General features: G+C 48.1%; 1 protein-coding gene across 6 annotated transcripts in view; it reads right to left on the bottom strand.

Annotated features, from left to right (window-relative positions):
- Positions 1-835: 835 nt before the first annotated feature.
- The window catches only part of LOC117600078 (LIM domain only protein 3), a 72358-nt gene continuing 57150 nt past the window's right edge, over positions 836-16043 (bottom strand). For 3 of the 6 annotated variants that reach the window (XM_034315062.2, XM_034315060.2, XM_034315059.2), the window contains 4 exons: positions 8979-9090; positions 8523-8837; positions 3750-3990; positions 840-3476 (listed from right to left, as the gene is read on the bottom strand). In XM_034315062.2, coding sequence (XP_034170953.1) covers positions 3321-3476; positions 3750-3990; positions 8523-8837; positions 8979-9067 — 801 coding nt within the window. In that variant the 5' untranslated portion in view covers positions 9068-9090 and the 3' untranslated portion in view covers positions 840-3320. Of the gene's footprint in view, positions 3477-3749; positions 3991-8522; positions 8838-8978; positions 9091-16043 lie in introns of all 6 variants that reach the window. The other 3 variants (XM_076692503.1, XM_076692504.1, XM_034315063.2) reach the window with 3 other exon arrangements.

Below are 16043 nucleotides of genomic sequence, written 5' to 3'. Positions count from 1 at the left end.
GTCGGAATAAAACGACTTCGGGTTCTTCCACACACCCCTGTTCGATGCGTATCGAGATGGCGATACATTTGGAGGTGGTTAACGCTGGAGTATCCTTCATAGAGGGTAAGGTAGCAGGAAGATTAATTGGAAGCTTCTTCGAGAGCAACAGAAACAGTGATGAAGGATAGATAGAAGGGGAAATTGAGAAGAGACAGTGTTGGCTATGGAAAAGAGTAAGAGGGGAGGTGGAAACGAGACAGAGAGACCGTGAGGATAGCCCGGGGGGCGAGCTTTTTGCCGAACACATAATGCATAGCGAAGGATGACACCCTTATCTCGGGATCTTTAATTCCGTGAGCCGCCGCGAGGGGGGTGCCGCGTCGTCATTTGTCGGTTGCAACCGCGGCTCTCTGGAATCAGGGACAGCATCCCAGAGTGGATGGATAAAACCGGCAGCGCTGTTAACATCGCCGTTGGATACAGGGGCTGGAAATTGCCTTGGCTGATTTCATTTCGGTCCAGATTATTTTAAGGGGTTCTGCTTTTCTTTCCCCTACTCTCTTTCCAGTTCCCGCCCCGCTCTTCTTATCCTCTTACGACTTCGACGTGATTAATGCGACTCGGGACTGGTTGAGAGGGGGTCGCTCTAAACGCGATCGTCACTGATCGAGACTCGCTAACAGATTAATTTATACGCGTGTAGGGTGAAAAGGGGGTGAACGCTGGGTTCAAGCGATTTCCATCGAACCGAAAGGAAAATCCGTGACGGAAAATTATTTTCTGCTAGTTTAAATAAATTTCAACGTTTCATTTCAACTTCTAATAATCAAGAAATGAAGATTTTAAAAAAGAATATTAAGATACGAATTTACGCCCGACGTAATGTTCTAATACGTTCAATTTCTGAGTGTATCGAGAAAAATCATTCGAGTGTCCCAAAGTGACGAGCCTTTTCGAGGCCAACAGCTTGAGAGGGTGGAGGATCCGCAAGTTTTAAAGAGTTTCAACGTCCTATTATAAAGTCTTCACCGTGCATAATAACATTCAACTCCGTGGGCTGGAAGACATTAGGGAAATCGCGTTGCCTCCCCCTCGCTGTATCACCCTCACCCCTTTCTCGCTTTCCCTCTCGCAATCCTGAAGCTGTCCCGGCTCCGTTCGAACCGTTTTCTTGTACCAAGCGGACGATACGGCCTCCACAAATCAACGGATCTCGCTACAGCCACGATTTTACTTCTCTCGTCGATTCTCGTACAACTTCGAGACGCGGATCAACCGGATAATGCGAAGAGGGTTAACAAACGTTATTGGGGATGAAATAGGAGGGAAGAAACGTTACGGGGAGATTCATAAATAAGAGGATAAAAGAAAAACATGGTATACCGTCGTGTATGATGCTGATGCTGCGATTAACACCTCTGACGCTAAATGTCCAATCACGCGATATCGCGGGCAGGATGGTGAATGCTTTGATAAGGATACGTCGGGTAACCGTGCACTCTATTTCATAGACGCTCGGACCTGGAAATGAAATGAAGACACTGTTGAAACTCATTGTGTTGTTGTATTTATAAGAATGTTATATTTTCTCGGTAGTAATGGGGGCCCCTATAGAGGCGGTTCGTAAATATATTAATAGTGCGCTAATAAATGATATTTATATACAGATGGATAAAAAAAAGAGGAAAGAGTATTCGCGTCTCTCGCGCTCGGAGCGTGGATCGCTCGTTACAACACTATCTGTCTCTCTCTCTCTCTATCTTTCTCTTTCGCGCACACGACCGCTATACATCGGCTATCCTGCTCCCAAGCGCATCCTCTCTTCGTGTAATATCTTTTGTACTTAATCGATTCGGTGGTTTCGGTTTCGGTTTCGGTTTCGGGCCGCGTTATTAATTCGCAACACGCGGGTAAATTTCTTGATCGAAATAAAAGGAGGAAAGATCGTCGTTAACGATCAGAGAAATTTGCGAAAATCTTTGTCGCGATTACGCGCTGCCCGTGGCGGTTTTGCGACACGCTTCGTCGGTGATTCAGAACGGATCGTTTATCAGCGCACGCGTTTTATCGGTTATCGAATATTCAGCCGTCTTTTGGTATCCACGTCACCGTTTATCGTTTCTTTTTTTCTCGATCTTCTTCGTCTTCTTCTTGCTTCTTCTTCTTCTTCTTCACCCGCCTGTTCCGATGCATCTTTTGGCGTTAAAGCGTAAAGCCGCGGACTAAGCCCCTCGTTTCGCAAGCTCGCGATCGCGGAGACGCGTGCGAACGAAGCGGAACGCTTCGCAAAAAGGTACAAGGAGTTCGAGAAAACTGCAAAACGATTATATTATATTATATCACTGAGCAACGAATTTCGAAATCCGTGGAACGCTGGCTTGCTCTTGAGGGGCATCGAAACTTACATCGTTAATCTTTGGTATCAGCCATCGGGTACACCTTTACTCGGCTATTTCGCCTCGTATACCGAGATTTTCCAAAACGTCTCGGGATTCGTCGCATTCGAGATTTGAACAAATGAAACTTACAGATTCTCCTCTTCGGCAGCTTCTCTCTCTCTCTTCGTCTTCTCGATCAGCTGCTAACGTCGAATAGGGACGAATCACGAGTAGCATAGAAATCATCGATTGGTCTGCGTATACTGATAGTCTTTCGGTGCTGCAGAGTCGACGATACAACAGCTATTTACAAGAAAACTCTGCCCCATTCACTCGTTCACTTCTTCACGCACACTCTTCAAACTCGTTCATCCTTCCTCCCGCCAGAAATATATCTTACATAAATCGCCTAGTTTATCGTTACATGTTGTACCGTATATTACAAGACGTATGTTACGTGTCCGTCTATCCCGTGTGTGGCACGCGTGCGTCTGCACGCGTGTACGATATATCACGTTCCTATCGTCAACATGTCATCCATAAATTTATTCATATATATTTCGCGATCACAGTGATTAATCCCCGAACCTCTCGACAAAGTCCCGGAAAACGTTCGATCGCCCGGAAGCGTCCTCGAGATTCTTCACGGAGGTCGGTCCGTATCTCTTCTACCTCTTGTCGTCCGTTCTGAACGATTCTTTACCACCCCCCGTACATATATGTTTTATGTTTCTGTGTACGTGGCTGTGTGTTTGTATATATATATATATATATATATGTATGTCTGTCTGTCTGTCCGTCAATCACTGTCGTCCTGCACGCGGTTTTCTTCGTGTTCACTTGGTCACGACGTCGCGTTCTCAGCCTCTCGTCCCTTCGTTCTCGTTCTCCTTCGTTTCGTCATCAGCCTCAATAGCCGCTGAGACATCTGAGCTTCTTCAAGGGGGGTGACACCTCGTTTCAGCTGGTCGGAGCCTGCATAGACATCGGCGGTGGCTTCACAGGACCAAGTGCCGGACCCGACAGACCATTGTTGTTCATGTCTCCGGGAGCTCTCGGACCACCGACACCTATTGTCGTCCCGTTCACCGTTGGCGTACCCCCCGACATTTGACCCTGCAGTCATAAGATCATCGCTCTCAGTAAAAAGAATCGACAAATTGAACGTTACCAGTAATTGCGAATATATCACGAGTGACGTGGTTAAATCATCTTCCAACAAACGCAAAGCGTTTTTTTCTCACTGAACTTGTGGTAATTAACTTGGAGGCAAAGGTCGATGACGCGAGTAAAGCTTTCTATCGCGCGACGTTTTCGATTAAAACGCGACTCTCTTCCAGTCGGACGCACGCGTGAAACGTTTCAAACGTTACCAATCTCTTAACTTACGTTCGACACGTGATTATGTTGACCCACCGACTGGCCAAGTCCCTGATGAGGTTGCAACGGATTGTGACCCGGATGCATGTTCTGTCCAGGCGGTGTCGGTGTTGGGGGCAGTTGCCTTTTGATGTACGCCAGCGAGGCGGGTGTTTGCAGTGACATATTGGCGAATGCCAGCCTCTCCTCGTAGTCGTACTCGCACAGGATTTTGTTCTCGCACAGATAGAACCGATCACCCACGCAAAACCTGCAATCAAAACCGGAGGCATTGCGTCGTGATTGAACGCTACCAAAATCTTACAGAGACGCTGCGTTAGATATGGCACCTTCTACTGTGTCGGGCACGCTCTAGCGGAAGTAGAACAAGACAAACTGATCAGACCATTAAGCAGAGAATCTCCTATCTGCATCACGCAATTCCAAAATTTAAAAGCTCGATATCTCAAAATAGGAATTGACCATTATCAATTGATCATAATAGACTCCTCAGCCTAAAAAATTCACCCTGTGTCATCAAATCCGATGCGTTCAAAAAACAGAGTAAAGAGGAAAAATGCAGTTCTCGAACCGAGCATCATTTTAAACGCGTGCCAAAATTATAAAAAAAAAGGTGAATCTAACCGGAGTCTTTTCAGTGGAGCTATCCCGCGGGATAGTCACCCCCGGCGATGAGGCACGTCGATAATCGGTTGATCGTCGCGACAGAAAAAAAAAAAAAATAGGAAGGAAAAAGAAAAACAATGGTAAAAGGGTTGATGGTAGGAGCGGTGGATAACGAGCGTATCGCAACGTGTCGGACAAATAATTATTATCGGGCTTCTGTCCGCGAGCGGTCTCACATCCGCTTTGATCCCGGTAGGAAATACGAGAGCGAAATACGAGAGCGGTAGAGTCTGGTTCGAGGTAGATACTCTCATAATCGTACGGCAAATAGAATTATCGCGTTGCGAGCGGCCGTTGCCGGCTAGCATAGCTTATACCGGGTTTCGCTCGTTTCCCCCATTATACGCGTCGTCTGCTAAATGACGCTGTACTCCGATCCTCGTCCCTCCTCTCGCTTCCACCCTTCCTTCCGCCACTTCCAGCCCTCTATCTTCTCTCTCCTGTTATTCAGCTGACCGTCACCCGCTGCTTTTTGGCCTCTGTTCGTTTTCAACGCGGCAAACGATCGCGTCACCACCGGTCTCTTTGCTCTCAAGGTGTCCTCTTCTCTGCTAATTTGCTTATCGGCTAAATCGCGCAAGATTAGACACTTTGTGCGAGAAATCTATACCTTCGGAGACTGTGCTTCTAAACATTCGAAGGGCGAGGATCAACGACCTACTCGTGGGACAAAATAAAGCGGTGCGAATCGTTCGATTGTCCTGATTTCATTCGAAAGCATTCGATTTCATTATTTTGATAAAGCAACAAACGATAGAGAGCACGTTTTCGCAACCTGTTCGTTTTCGCGGATCGTTTGAATCGAAGCAGAAACTCGCGCAACAACGAACCGGCAGAATTATCACGTTGCACGAGTGCACTCGTTCCAGGAACTCTATTATGATCGCGGGAATAATGCCGGGCTGATCCGGTCCTCTAATTCTCGCAACCGGTGCAGCTGTCTGTCCTGACACGATACCAGCTCGCGATACACGCAGATTTTCCACTTTTATCTAGCATTTTCGAGCTGTACGTTCCAGGATACAATTGAATCCTCTCCATTAGGTTTTCGCTCTATTCTCGTTGAAACAACGAAATAAATTTAATATTTTTATCCGACGATTAAATACGCACGTTCGACGAAACATTTTCTAGCAACAACCGTTCGATCGTGGAGTTGGAGCCATCGCGGTGGCCCGCTACGATACATCGACTGAAATATTAACCGACCGCGACCACAGGACCGAGAGGAGAGGGACAAAAAATCACCAAGAGAGATGTAGTTCGCATAGAAAATTTCAATCTAGCGAGAAGAGAGGGCCAGTCTCTCAGATAACTCGGTTGAATGTTTAACGAGGGTCAGCCGGCTTTGCGAAACCCAGAAGGACCGAATTGGAGAAAAATCGGATACCAGGTCCCGTGGAAACGTACGACCGAGCGAAGAGAGGAGAGAAAGAACGGACGGGAAGCGAGGTCGACATGAAATAAATAAATAAAATAACCGGTGCCAATGCGTGACCCCGTTAAGAGTCATTTTACGGGACGTGTTCGGTACCGGCGCAGTTGGAACGTTCTTTCAGAGCAATGTCGGCCCTGCTCACCGGCTCCTTCGAAATAAAACATTCACCGCCGCTCTCCTCTGTGAATCCGTTCTTTGAAGGGACACAGGTTTCTTGAATAAAATTTGCATACGCTGCAGCCTACGCTGCCGCGATCGCGTCGCGTCGGGAGGAAGAGGGTCCCCGTGACCCGTGCATCGTTACCGGTTTAATTTACTCCGCGAGTCTGATGAGACGCGTTTCCTCGATGCTGAGTGAACAGAGAAATATATATAACGCGAACAACGTTTTAATTTAAGCCGACGATTCGATATGAACGCGCGAGTATAAGGAATTAGGGAAGATCGAATTAGCGACGCGATGGCGGGAAAATGTAATTTGTAGTCGGTGAGGGCATTAACTGGGCGGTCGTTAAATTTGACCGGACGTCTTCTGGAGAGGATCGAAGAAAGGACGAGGGGACGCGTATTCCGGTGGCGAGTGTGGGTGCTCGTTGCTAGTGTACCAGAGAAGGATAGAACGAGAGAGAGAGATATCTAATTGGATCGGTAAATCATCCTCTAACCAGGAGGGTGGTAGGCTAGGCACCGCCACTGGCAACCCTTTATTCTGTGTTATTACAGTCTAAAGTTACCCCGTGTAATTGTTGCTGTTTAATTGCAAACTCTAAGTCGTCGCGTTACACGTCGCGGCGCGGCGCCCCGCGTATAATTGCCCTCCTCCAGTTCAGCCGCTCGTTTTTTACCGGCGAAATAATTGGAAGCGATCCCCTGGCCAACGGTAATATCTAAATCCGTCGGATCGACGGGCAAGTTGAATCGTTTCCATCGTTCTTTGGAAAGTTTCGTTTTAACCCGTTACCCTACTACGATATAATAATAATAAAAAATTGATATACACTATTCAAAGTATTATTCATGAAACGATCGAAACTGTCGTGAAAGATAATAGAAATTAGGTCGGTAACGAGGCAATATGAAAAGCGAGTTAAATGAGTAGGTTTAGGAATCGATTGTCTAAAAGGGCAATCGTCTGGGCTATCGGGCCAGCTTTCATCGTAAAAGCTTTCATCGAACCGTAAGAATGTGGCGCGCGTGTACAGAGTGGGGTGGAGAAGGTGAATTACGAGACAAAAGCAGGTTTTCGTTGATTCCGTTGAAGTCGGTTGCGCCAGGCTGAACGCGACGATGCCTTGGGCATACCGGCGCGGCGCGACGCGGTTTCGACGCTGCCCGTTCGCCGACCCATTGTCGAAGATAGACAATGCCACGCGATAAAAACGTAAAATTGATGCTCTTTTGTTCGCATTGTTTGAGAAGCTGTACAACGTTTGTCGCACGCCTGGACGAGCCACTGTTATTGGCTCCAAACTACATTCTACTCTTCCGTTTCTCTCCCCTCCGCGTTGGCCGACCTCGTCCGCCACTTTGCTTTATCTCTTTCGCACCCCTTATACCAAGACAGTTGCCAACTCGCTTCTGCTCGCCGACTACCCGAAAACCTTTCTCGTTTCGTCAATAAGCCGGCATTGTACCTCGCCACAGTTCCATAGTTTCGGCGTTTTACATTGACCGCTTTCAAACGCGGCTCGTTCTCCACGATTTTCAATCCCCGGCAACCCCGACTCGCCACCCACTCACCTTCCGTCGCGTCTTTTTTCAGTTTCTTGCCAGTTCGCCATTCCTATACATCCCATTCTCCACTTCTTTTCTTTCCTCCATTCCGTGCACCATTGTCCCGCACATCTACCAGCCGGAGATCGCAACGCGCGAGACGATATCGGTCCGAGTCGCGAGACTGCTCGAGAGCCTCGTTATCGGTAGCAATAAAATTTCGCATCCCAGCAATTACTCGAAGGTGTATGTTGTAATTTATGCGTCAGATGGTAGACGCTCCTCGACCAAATTACGGAACTTTAATAAAACATGAATGCGCGACCGAGGGTAGAGCGAAGGGATGGTGGCGTTTCAGGAAGAATCAGACGATTTGGAAGATTATTACGAAAGGAACGAAAGCTGTTCATCGTCAAGATGGAAAGTCGCGCAATCCAGCTAGCTATTCGGCATTTAGGGAGCGTCTCGGTCGCCTGCGAGCAGCAATATGATACAAAAATGTCAGCAGTATCCAGATAATTACATAACTGGTCTCAGGGGTCGGGGACACGGGGATAGGAGGAAGGATGGGACACGGCAACGGGAATAACGGGACGAGAAGTTGGCCTGTTCCTGTGTAGAATGCTGGCGCAAGCGGAGGAAGAGAGGTCGCGACGGATAGAGCACAGGGTGATTTCCCAGCTGACCTGTAAAGCAACTCCCGAGTGGACTGTGTCTCGCAAACCAGTACTCGCTTCTTTTCCTTTCGTCCCCTGTATTTCTCTGCATCCACCCCCTGCTCTTCGCCTACCTCAAACCCCCTTCGTCATTGTTACTTTTGCATGCGCTCCATCCCCTTTTCCTTCCTTTCCATTGCTTTCCATTGCTTTCCATCGCGATACGGGAAACGACGAACAAGGGGGCATCGTAAAAAGGAAACTAACCAAAAGCAATTCTTTCGCGTATCAAGTGTAATAAAAACTTACCGATGAGTGCACTGCTGACAGGCGAAACAGTCCAGGTGATAGACATTCGTCCTGGCCTTCATGACCATCTCAAACGCCGGTATCTGCTTGTTGCAAGCCGCGCAGTTTCCCGTGTTCCCGAACAGCCTGAGGTAGTCCCTCTTGCAGAGGATAAGGTTCGCCTTGGTGAACAGAGTAGAACCGACCTCTCCTAACCTACAGTCGCAACACCCGCACTTCAGACAATCCTCGTGCCAGTACAGGTCCAAGGCCTTGAGGAGATACCTGAAGAACCGACCATAGTTTTCCTTCTTACCGACCAGCCTGGCTATCATCCTTTAAATTATTCCAACGCGATTTTCTATACATTCATTGTACTTTTCGTTCATTATACGCGAATCTTGCACGAAGAAATTCAGTGTATATCGTGGCGGAAGTGGTAAATGAGAAAGAAATTGGACACAGTCCGTGACTCACCTTTCCGTGATCGTTTTTCCACAGCCAGCACATTCCTGTTGCGTGGTGCCATTTTTACTCGGCTCCGACTTGCTCACGTCCATCGTCATCGTGATTTCGGCTAGAATGCCGTCTGCAACACGTAAAAGAAACAGGGCCACGTTAAATCTGTCACGGCGTATTAAATCGTGTCTCCATACCATTGAGCGTTCGCGGACAACGAGTAATAATGATCCGCGTTAATTGGACCAGTTGTTCGTCGAGACCTGCCAAAATCTCCCGCGACGAATCAAAGTTAAATACGGAGGCTTGCGTAGAATTTTAGTTAACAGAGCGTCATTCAAAGTTGGCACGAGCAAGCGTTACCTTTCTTTTAATTTTAGAAGTGGAATCACAAAACTTTCAAACAATTCGACTTTTTTTTTTAACTTCGGTGAACGGTTTCAACCGACCAACGTCCACCCTTAATCCCGACACTCGGAAACGTAGTTAGGCTGGTAGGATCCGGTGGGCAAGTTTGAAAGATCGACGCGAAATAAAGGGGGGCGTGAGCATCGATCGCGGGAACCGTTCGAACCGAGAACGCGGCTCGGCGCGCAGTGAAAAGCGGCAAAGTACGAGAGAGTAAGAGAGGGAGGAGCGCATTCGCAGGAACGAACGCGTTCTAAAGGCGATTCGAGGGAAGGAGGAGGAGGAGGAGGTGGAGGAGGGTGGCCGGCTAAAATGGTGAGTGGGTGCTCGGCGAGGCGCGGGGGCTTAATTAATTAGCCGGATACTTTGAGTAACAATCCATTATTACATACAAACATCCTCGGCCCCGGGGCCGAGCTGTAGCTTTATGCTGCTAATTGGCCTTCTCAAAGCTTGGAGACCCGGGCACGAGTTATAAACGCCACTCCTCTAACTCGCCACCACCCCCGTCACTCCATCCCTCCCTACTATTCCTCCAACCTTCTCCTCCCTCTTTCTCTGTTTCTCCCTCTTCCAACCGTTTGTCTCTCCTCTCGCCCTCTCGGTGCTGTGCACAGGCCCGTCCTGTGTCCTCCTCCCCTACCTCTCGGCTTCACCAGCACTCGCACACTTTGCGATGCACATAAAACCCATACAAGCTTGAGAGCGGATACGGATATGCGAACGCGGCCACACGCACGTAAAAAGCGAGGGTGACGGAATGTGGGTGGGTGGGTGGTTGGACAGGGACGGATGGTGGGAACGAAGAGGAACACGACCCGACGTGAAAAAAAAAGGGGAGAGGAAGGTGTGGGTAGGCGGTGGTTGGGGGTAAAAGGAGGGTAGGAACACAGGGGTTGAGGAGGAGCAAGAGGAACGACGGATAGCGCTAATAACGCGCTCGTGGCGCAAAAAAAAAGGAAGGAGTATAATTGCCAGCCCTCGTGGCAGGTATTTTTCAAATAGGACCCCGTCCGTTAATTGGAGGGCAAATTAAAGAGGCGCCGCGGAGGAAAAAAACATCATCCCTCTACCTCGTATCCCCTTGGCCCCCCTCTTAGCGTGCCCCACCTACATCGCTATCCAAGAGACGCCTCGTGATTCGTCAAACGATCTGTGCGCTCCATTTTTTCTCTGGATTTATTTTTTTTTTTTGTTCCTGCCCTTCCTCCCGTCCCTCTCTAACGATTCTAACTACCTTCCTCCATCTCGTCTGTTCTCTATTAGTCCGATTGATACGATCGTCGAGAGATCGGATCACGAAACGCGAGATACCTAATCGCGAGCGGAGATAACGTTTCGACGAAGTAACAGAATTTCGCGCGGAAAAAAAAGGAATTTTTTCTTTCCAGCACTGTTGATCGCGCATTGCGTGTTACGCGCGCGAAAATCGATCGCGAAACATCAAACTTTTCACGAGCGTACAGTTATTTGTCGGCCGCACGCAATATCCAATTCCATCCGGCGCTCTGTTATCGGAAGCGATGAAACGTTAGATAAAATTAAATTAATCCCGTCGATTTACCGTCCCATTATTTCGCGACAATGCGCAACGGTAGGATATCGGTGGCCGAGCAACGAATACTAGCCGATTCCGATTTACTCGAGCCCCTCTCATTCGACGAGGGAACAAAAATTCCAAGGGTGACCGCGTAAAATCGTTCTCGCGCAAGAAACGACTTAGCAAACGGGGGTGGACCGTGTCTCGAACGTAACGCAATCGTAAATTGAAAAGTTGATTTATGGCGGGACCGAGTACAGCGGTTTCGAGCGCGATACAGAGAGGGTGTTCCATCGTTTTCCCCGCCGCGCCAACTGTCTTTCGGTTGAAGGAACCGAGATCGAATCGGTTGCACGGCTGAAACGAGAGGATATCCGATCGACGAATCGACGACGGACACGACTTTTTATTTGGTCAATATAAGAGGCACCCTTGCGAGATTACGAAACTGCCCTAACAGCAATATGGGATAACCTGGCCAGTCCCGTGTCTCGGATCGCCGCGTCGGTTCTCCTTGTCCTGGGATACGCTGTCGCTTACGACAGGGCTGGCTGCCGGCTGGTTTAATAAAAATGTCAAATATAAAGTAGCCAGCGGGGACGGACGTTTAGGAAATAAATAAATGTAAAAGAACCGAGAAAGAGAGAGAGAGAGAGAGAGAAGGGTGGTAAGGAGGGTCGTTGGCTTAGGAGGAATGGAGTATGTGGAGGTGGAAGTATTATTCGAAAGGACGAGACGAATTTGTCCGTACATAAGAGAATGGCCTCTGCATAATATTACGGGGCTTGGAAAGGACGACGAGATTCAATCCACCGATCCGAACTGTATATGAACGTGGACCGCACTTTGGACTTTTATGGAACCGTTTTATACGCTCCTGGACTCGCGCAGAAATGCTAGATTGATTTATATAAGGTGTCGTGGAACTGAGAAAATAAATGTTAAAATGTTGTGAAAAGTAAATGTTATCTTTCATGTTTTAAACTACCTTTTCAAATAGAATCACCACCTTCTCCTTGTACCGCTGGTTACACGACACGCTATATTTAACCGCGCAAAGAAACGTTCGAGTTTACAGGTTGATGTTCGTTTATCTCGACGCTGTAATTTTCATCCTTGTTAACCGTCACGCCAAAAATAAACTTCGAATATTCTCACCTAAACCGCGTTTCCCTTGTTCCGGGTTATATGTAGCTGCACGCGCTGAAACATGGACACGCAATTAAGAATCGGCCGGTACTTGTCCGGATTCCCGCGCGCCGAGGGAGCCCGTTTAATTGCGTCCAGCGTCGAAGCAATTAAGCAAGTAATTTCACACGTATCCCTTATCCGTTGAAACTCAATATTTCGTAGCTGTTCGCGAACAGAGCCGTTCCGATACGATACGATACGATACGTATATACAGGTAGCGCGGAATTCGAACCAACCTCGAACGAAAGGGGTGCACCAAGAAGGAGGAACAAGTTGAAGAAGAGGCGAAGGAGAAAGAGTATAAAAAAAAAAAAAAAAAAAAAAAACGAGGGAAAAAGTTGCGTACAAAGTAGGAAAGTAAAGGGGGTAGAAAGAGGGACTCGAACGAGAACAGGAAGATCGGAAGGCACCCTCGTCCTCGTCGAGTCACGTTCCGCATCTTGCCGCGTGTCCTTCGAGCGGATGGATCGAGCCTCGTAGCGAAACGAAGAGGCAAGGGTGGATACGCGACGAGTTAAGGGGGTTGGGAATAGCGCAGGATAGAGGAAAGTATAGAGGGGCAGGGTGCGGTGCGGCGCATAACACGGGACGGCAGGCACGACTGCAATTTCGGGGCTTAATAATGATCCCAGCCGACGGCTCAAGGCTGTATCCCGTGTCATTATACTGTGAAGTGGAGAGGCTGCTAATTAGTCATTAGCGTAGGAAAAAGACACCTTCAACGGGCTCGGTAGCTGGCAGGACGGGCGGCAACCCCATCCGACGACGGACGGTGGTGCACAGGTACGGCGAACTTGAGCAAACAGGGTGTAGTTTCTAGCCTACGTCTAATTGGACCCTAGCGACGTAAGTTCTACTAATTGAGACCAGGCCTGTAACTATCAGCCGCGCGACAAGGGCCTTCGTAAATTCGCCGAGATCGACATCGTTCGTGTACACTGTACAAGTGTGCATCAACACAAAGCTACCGGTTCGCCGTCATTATGACACGCACACGCGTCTCTCCTTTCCTCTCACGGAACGTTGAACTTTGACGCGGCGAAAAAAAAAATCGGTATCGCGCTCCCCGCTACTTCCTGTCATTTACGTCGCTTCCTTCGAAGAAAAAAGAAACAGCAGCGGTAGCAGTCCCGGTAGAAGGTGAGAAACGCGTTTAATTGAAAGACTTATTTCGTTCGAGCTTCGTGTTACCCCGATGACGAGGGCCGAAATTTTTCTTAACCCAAGTATTTCATAAACGTTCACCAGCCGTGCACCACTAATTTGCATCGTATCTGTGCGTGTATTTCATAGTCTAGAAGTTATTAGTTTTGCTCCAGTAAACGCGCGATACAGTTTGCAACCTATGACTAATTGGAAGTCGGTAACGTAGTTGCAAGTTTCGCTAATTGAGACGACCAGTTTAGTAACTACTAGAGAGCGCACCGAAGGGCGTTCCTCGGGAAAGGAAATTTCTCAAGGAGAATTCGAATCAACCGGCGAGCCTTAATTTCGCCCCTGCTAATACCTGTGCCCCCACCTGCCTCGCTGCCTCGCATACACCCGTTCGCCGCTCGTTCACCAAATTAACGTTTAATTAAGCATCGACGTTCAACTACGGCCTCGTCGCCGTTGATTCCTCCGCTCATAGTTACCGAAGATATAAAACGATATCCGCGTTTGATACGCCACTTTTGAATCAACCCGTCCAATTAGACGGCGCTAAGAAGACGCTTTTAATCGCTCCAATTACAGCGAGCTCGTGGAATTTTCGCTCGCCAGATAGGTTCGCGCGAGGACAAATCGAGGTTTCGTCGATTATCAAGAATCTATTCTTCGTCTGTTAACGACGTTTCTCGTCGAGACTAACAAACGCAATCGCGCGGCACTCGAGGAGCACCTTTCGTTCCGAGAAAGGTTCTCGAAATCCGAACAACGCATCCTGGAGTCGCGTAGCTCGCGGACGGATCTCCGGACTACGAGAAGACGTATAAATTTCCCAGCGACCGCGTAACGAAGCCACCAGGGGCAAGAAGAGTCGGCTCGAAGAGAGAAAGAGGCGAACAGAGGACGAAAGTGCAAGAGGTGAATAGAGTGGATAAGAAAGAAGAAGGTAGCGCAAGAGTGGTAAAGAAAGGGATAGTCGATCGAGAGGAAGGGGAAGGCTGAAGGTAGGTAGAGCCAAATTTTAATTTCACCCCTAACAAGGGAAGGTACGGAGTAGGGTGCTCCTCGGCCCCTTCAGGACCATGGTATTCCATCCTTCAGAATCATTATATCGCCAATTAGAAGATAGCGGAGCTCGCCGACGCCTAACAAGCTTCCTGGGGAGACAGATCTCTTCTCGATCCTGCCGTTATGTGCGCAGGCAACCGTGGCGACGGTGCTGTCTTCGTACCGAGCTCGTTATAAAATATCCTTATCGGTACTCTCTCTCTCTCTCTACGGTACGCGTGCCAACGCTGTCGTATCCGCGAACGTCCAGATATTTTCCAAGTTTCGCGATAATTAGCCGGTTAACTACGCGAACAATTATTGCCGCGAATATAACGCGAAATTTTCCGGCAGCAAGCGTGTCCGTCTGTTTATTCAGTTTTTATCGAATTAAAGGAACGAGAACTGCGAACGAGCAGAACAGAGAAAAGGAGAGAAAAATCGTATTAAAAGACGATAAGGCGGAGATAATAGTTTCGCGTTCAATTTTCAATTCTTCTCGTTGCACCCCCCAACCACCGTTTTATTTTCCACTTTCCTAGCTCGCAACTAACATCGATACCAAGTGATTTCTTGTTTGATGCGGCTTCTACGAGACTCGAGCAACGACTACGATATATCGAGGGGCTGCCGGTGGTGGGAAAGCAAAATAGAATTGTTCGATGGTATAAAGAACACGGGGATAGATGGTAAGCGGATGCGCGTGGATGTCGTCGCGGATAGGGGAGTACAGAATTCAATTTAAACTTATTTTTGTTCCAACGATATCTGGAACGACCAAGGAGGATGTTAAAAAGTGGCTATTTTGGAAAGCCCGCGTGGAAACGAAAAATTCATGCAGGATATTAAATTGCATTCATATTTCAAATGCGACTGGTTAGAAATTTAAAAGGCGAGCGATTAATGAAGAAACCAGATCACGTTAAATTATTCGATGATAACGATAGCAAAGAAAAACGAAAAAATTCTAAAATATCTCCCGTGTAAATGGAACGTATCGTGTGAAGGGTGGATTCCGAGACGAGTCGAAGTTTACTAGCGAGCAGCGTGGGATTTGTTGAACGCGATCGCCCTTCGGATCGCCAGCGAGCGTGATGTTTACCATTCGAAGTCAAGCAAAATATTTGCACTATAAAACAGCCGCTGAATATTCCGTTCACGCGGGAAAGCGGTCGACCCGATGACACAGAGACACGTGTTTCGAATTTCGCGATCGTCACTAGCGCGCCGCGTGAGGAAGGTACGCACCGGTCATATTTATTAATAAGCTGTCTCTATTGTCGACCGAAGGACCATTCATTTCGTCGCGCACCCAGTTTATAATTAATAGCCGCTGCAACGCGATAAAACGGCAAATTAATTACGTCCCGTTGCCAGGAAGAATAGTTACTCTGCACCGATCGCGTCTGCGTAATCTCCGCGATCGAAATTCAGCCGCAACGAGCAATGATTTTTCATTTTTCCACCGGCGAATCGATGATTCGCTGAGATAAACAGGAATGCTCGATAGAATCGAGAGAAAGTCAACGGACCGGTAAAGACGGGATTGATTCCGATCGTTTCCGACCCGCGTATCTTTTCTATTTCGTCGATCTCCGCTAATCGGAAGGACAAGAATGTTATGGAGAAAAGTTCGCGTACGGGGCCGCTTCAAAGTCGTTCGCCGAGGTAAAATCGACGCGGCATGGCAGCGCGATACACTTTTCTCGGTAGGCAATATTCATAAATCACCCTTCAGCTCACCCCGGCC

The sequence above is a fragment of the Osmia lignaria genome, chromosome 15 (assembly GCF_051020975.1).
Source record: "Osmia lignaria lignaria isolate PbOS001 chromosome 15, iyOsmLign1, whole genome shotgun sequence".
Classification (NCBI taxonomy): domain Eukaryota; kingdom Metazoa; phylum Arthropoda; class Insecta; order Hymenoptera; family Megachilidae; genus Osmia; species Osmia lignaria.
The sequence above is the reverse complement of the archived record's forward strand: the minus strand, read 5'-3'. Positions and strand labels throughout refer to the sequence as shown.